The sequence below is a fragment of the Calidris pugnax genome, unplaced genomic scaffold (assembly GCF_001431845.1).
Source record: "Calidris pugnax isolate Ruff unplaced genomic scaffold, ASM143184v1 scaffold370, whole genome shotgun sequence".
NCBI classification, from domain to species: domain Eukaryota; kingdom Metazoa; phylum Chordata; class Aves; order Charadriiformes; family Scolopacidae; genus Calidris; species Calidris pugnax.
Window position 1 is genome coordinate 16,311 of NW_015091093.1, and position 1,622 is coordinate 17,932.

General features: G+C 74.7%; 1 protein-coding gene across 1 annotated transcript in view; it reads left to right on the forward strand.

The window, feature by feature from the left end:
• The first annotated feature begins 1,376 nt into the window (after nt 1-1,376).
• Nucleotides 1,377-1,622, forward strand: part of STAT2 (signal transducer and activator of transcription 2) — a 1,932-nt gene continuing 1,686 nt past the window's right edge. Inside the window, exon 1 of the mRNA XM_014957894.1 lies at nt 1,377-1,614. Coding sequence (XP_014813380.1) covers nt 1,377-1,614 — 238 coding nt within the window. The remainder of the gene's footprint in view (nt 1,615-1,622) is intronic.

Genomic DNA, 1,622 nt, shown 5'->3' on the forward strand with positions numbered 1-1,622 from the left:
CCGTGCCCTGGCCCGCGCCGCCATGGCCCTGGCGCTGAGCGGGGCCTCCTGCGGGCCCCAGGCCCGGGAGGAGGTTGGGGGGCTCTCCCGGGAGCTGGGCGCCCCCGTGGCCACGGCGCTGCTGCGGGGGCTGGCGCGGTTACGGGACGCCCCGGCCCCCCAGGCCCTGCCGCTGCTCCTCAGCCTGGTGGGGCCGGGGGGCTCCCCACCACCACGGCCCTGCGTGGCCTCACCCCGGCGCCCCATGGCCGGCACCCACCCCCCCACAACCGGTGTGCCGGCCACGGGGCGCTCGGCTGAGGGGGTCCGGGGGGTCAGGGCTCCATCCTGGCTGCCCCCCTGCCGCCGTGCCCCCCGGCGCCGGCGGGAGGAGGAGGAGGAGAACGCCTGCAACCCGCCGGGGGAGCGGGAGGCCCATGGGGTGATGGAGTGGGTGCCGGGCGTCAGCACCTTCTACAACCTGGGCACCAGCATCTATTTCGCCTTCCAGGGCTGCGAGGCCTTGGCATCCACCCGGGCCCTGGAGGTGGCCGAGGACTTGGGCTACGCCGGCCTGGCCGCCATCACCGCCGGCGCCGGCGGCCCCGTGGCCCTGGGGATCCAGATGGGGCTGCAGCCGGGGATCAAGGCCGGGGTGCGGGCGCTCTTCCGCTACTTCACCTCGGAGGGGGACCCCCCGCCGTCCCCCACCGCCCACAGCGGCCCCGTCCTCATCGTCTGAATAAAGGCGCCGCGTGTGGCAGCTGGATCCCTGTCCCCGTCCCTCCCCGCCGGTCGATGTGGGGCCGCCCTGCCCTGGGGCACGGGGACCTTGGCCCCTCGGGGAGGCCTTGCCTGAGCCACGTGGTGACGGTCGCCCGGCCCCGCTCCCCATCCCTGTCCTTGTCCCCGTCGCACCCAGTGTGCCCAGCCCCATGGCCCCAGCCCCATGGCCCAGCCCGGTCCCTGCACCCACAGTTTGTCCCTTTAATCCAGCCCCATCTCTGCGGCCCCGGCCGTGTCCCCACAGCCGGGACCGATCCCAGTGGCTGCATCGTCTCTCCCCATGGGCTGTCCCCTGTCCCCATGGGCTGTTCCTGTCCCCAGGGCTCTGTCCCGGTCCCCACAGCCTGTCCCCTGCCCCACGGGCTGTCCCTGTCCCCATGGCCCTGTCCCCTGCCCCACAGCCTGTCCCTGTCCCCACGGGCTGTTCCTGTCCCCACGGGCTGTTCCTGTCCCCATGGCCCTGTCCCTATGGCCCTGTCCCTGTCCCCACAGCCTGTCCCCTGCCCTACAGCCTGTCCCCTATCCCCATGGCCCTGCCCCATGGCTCTGTACCGGTCCCCACGGGCTGTCCCTGTCCCCACGGCCCTGCCCCATGGCTCTGTTCCTGCCCCATGGCTCTGTCCCGGTCCCCACATCCCGCTCCGGGGCCGGCGCCGCCGGTTCCCCCTCTGTCCCCGCCCCCTCGTGACGTCATTTCGGGGAAGCGGGCAACCCCGCTGGAAGCCGGCGCTCGGGGCCGAGGGGGCGTGGCCTCGAAGCCGCCCTCCGCCAATGGCCGCGCAGATCCGGGAAGGGGCGTGGCCTCCGCTCCTTCCTGCCCCGGCAGTGGGGGCGGCCCAGGGCGCCGAGGTGGGAGC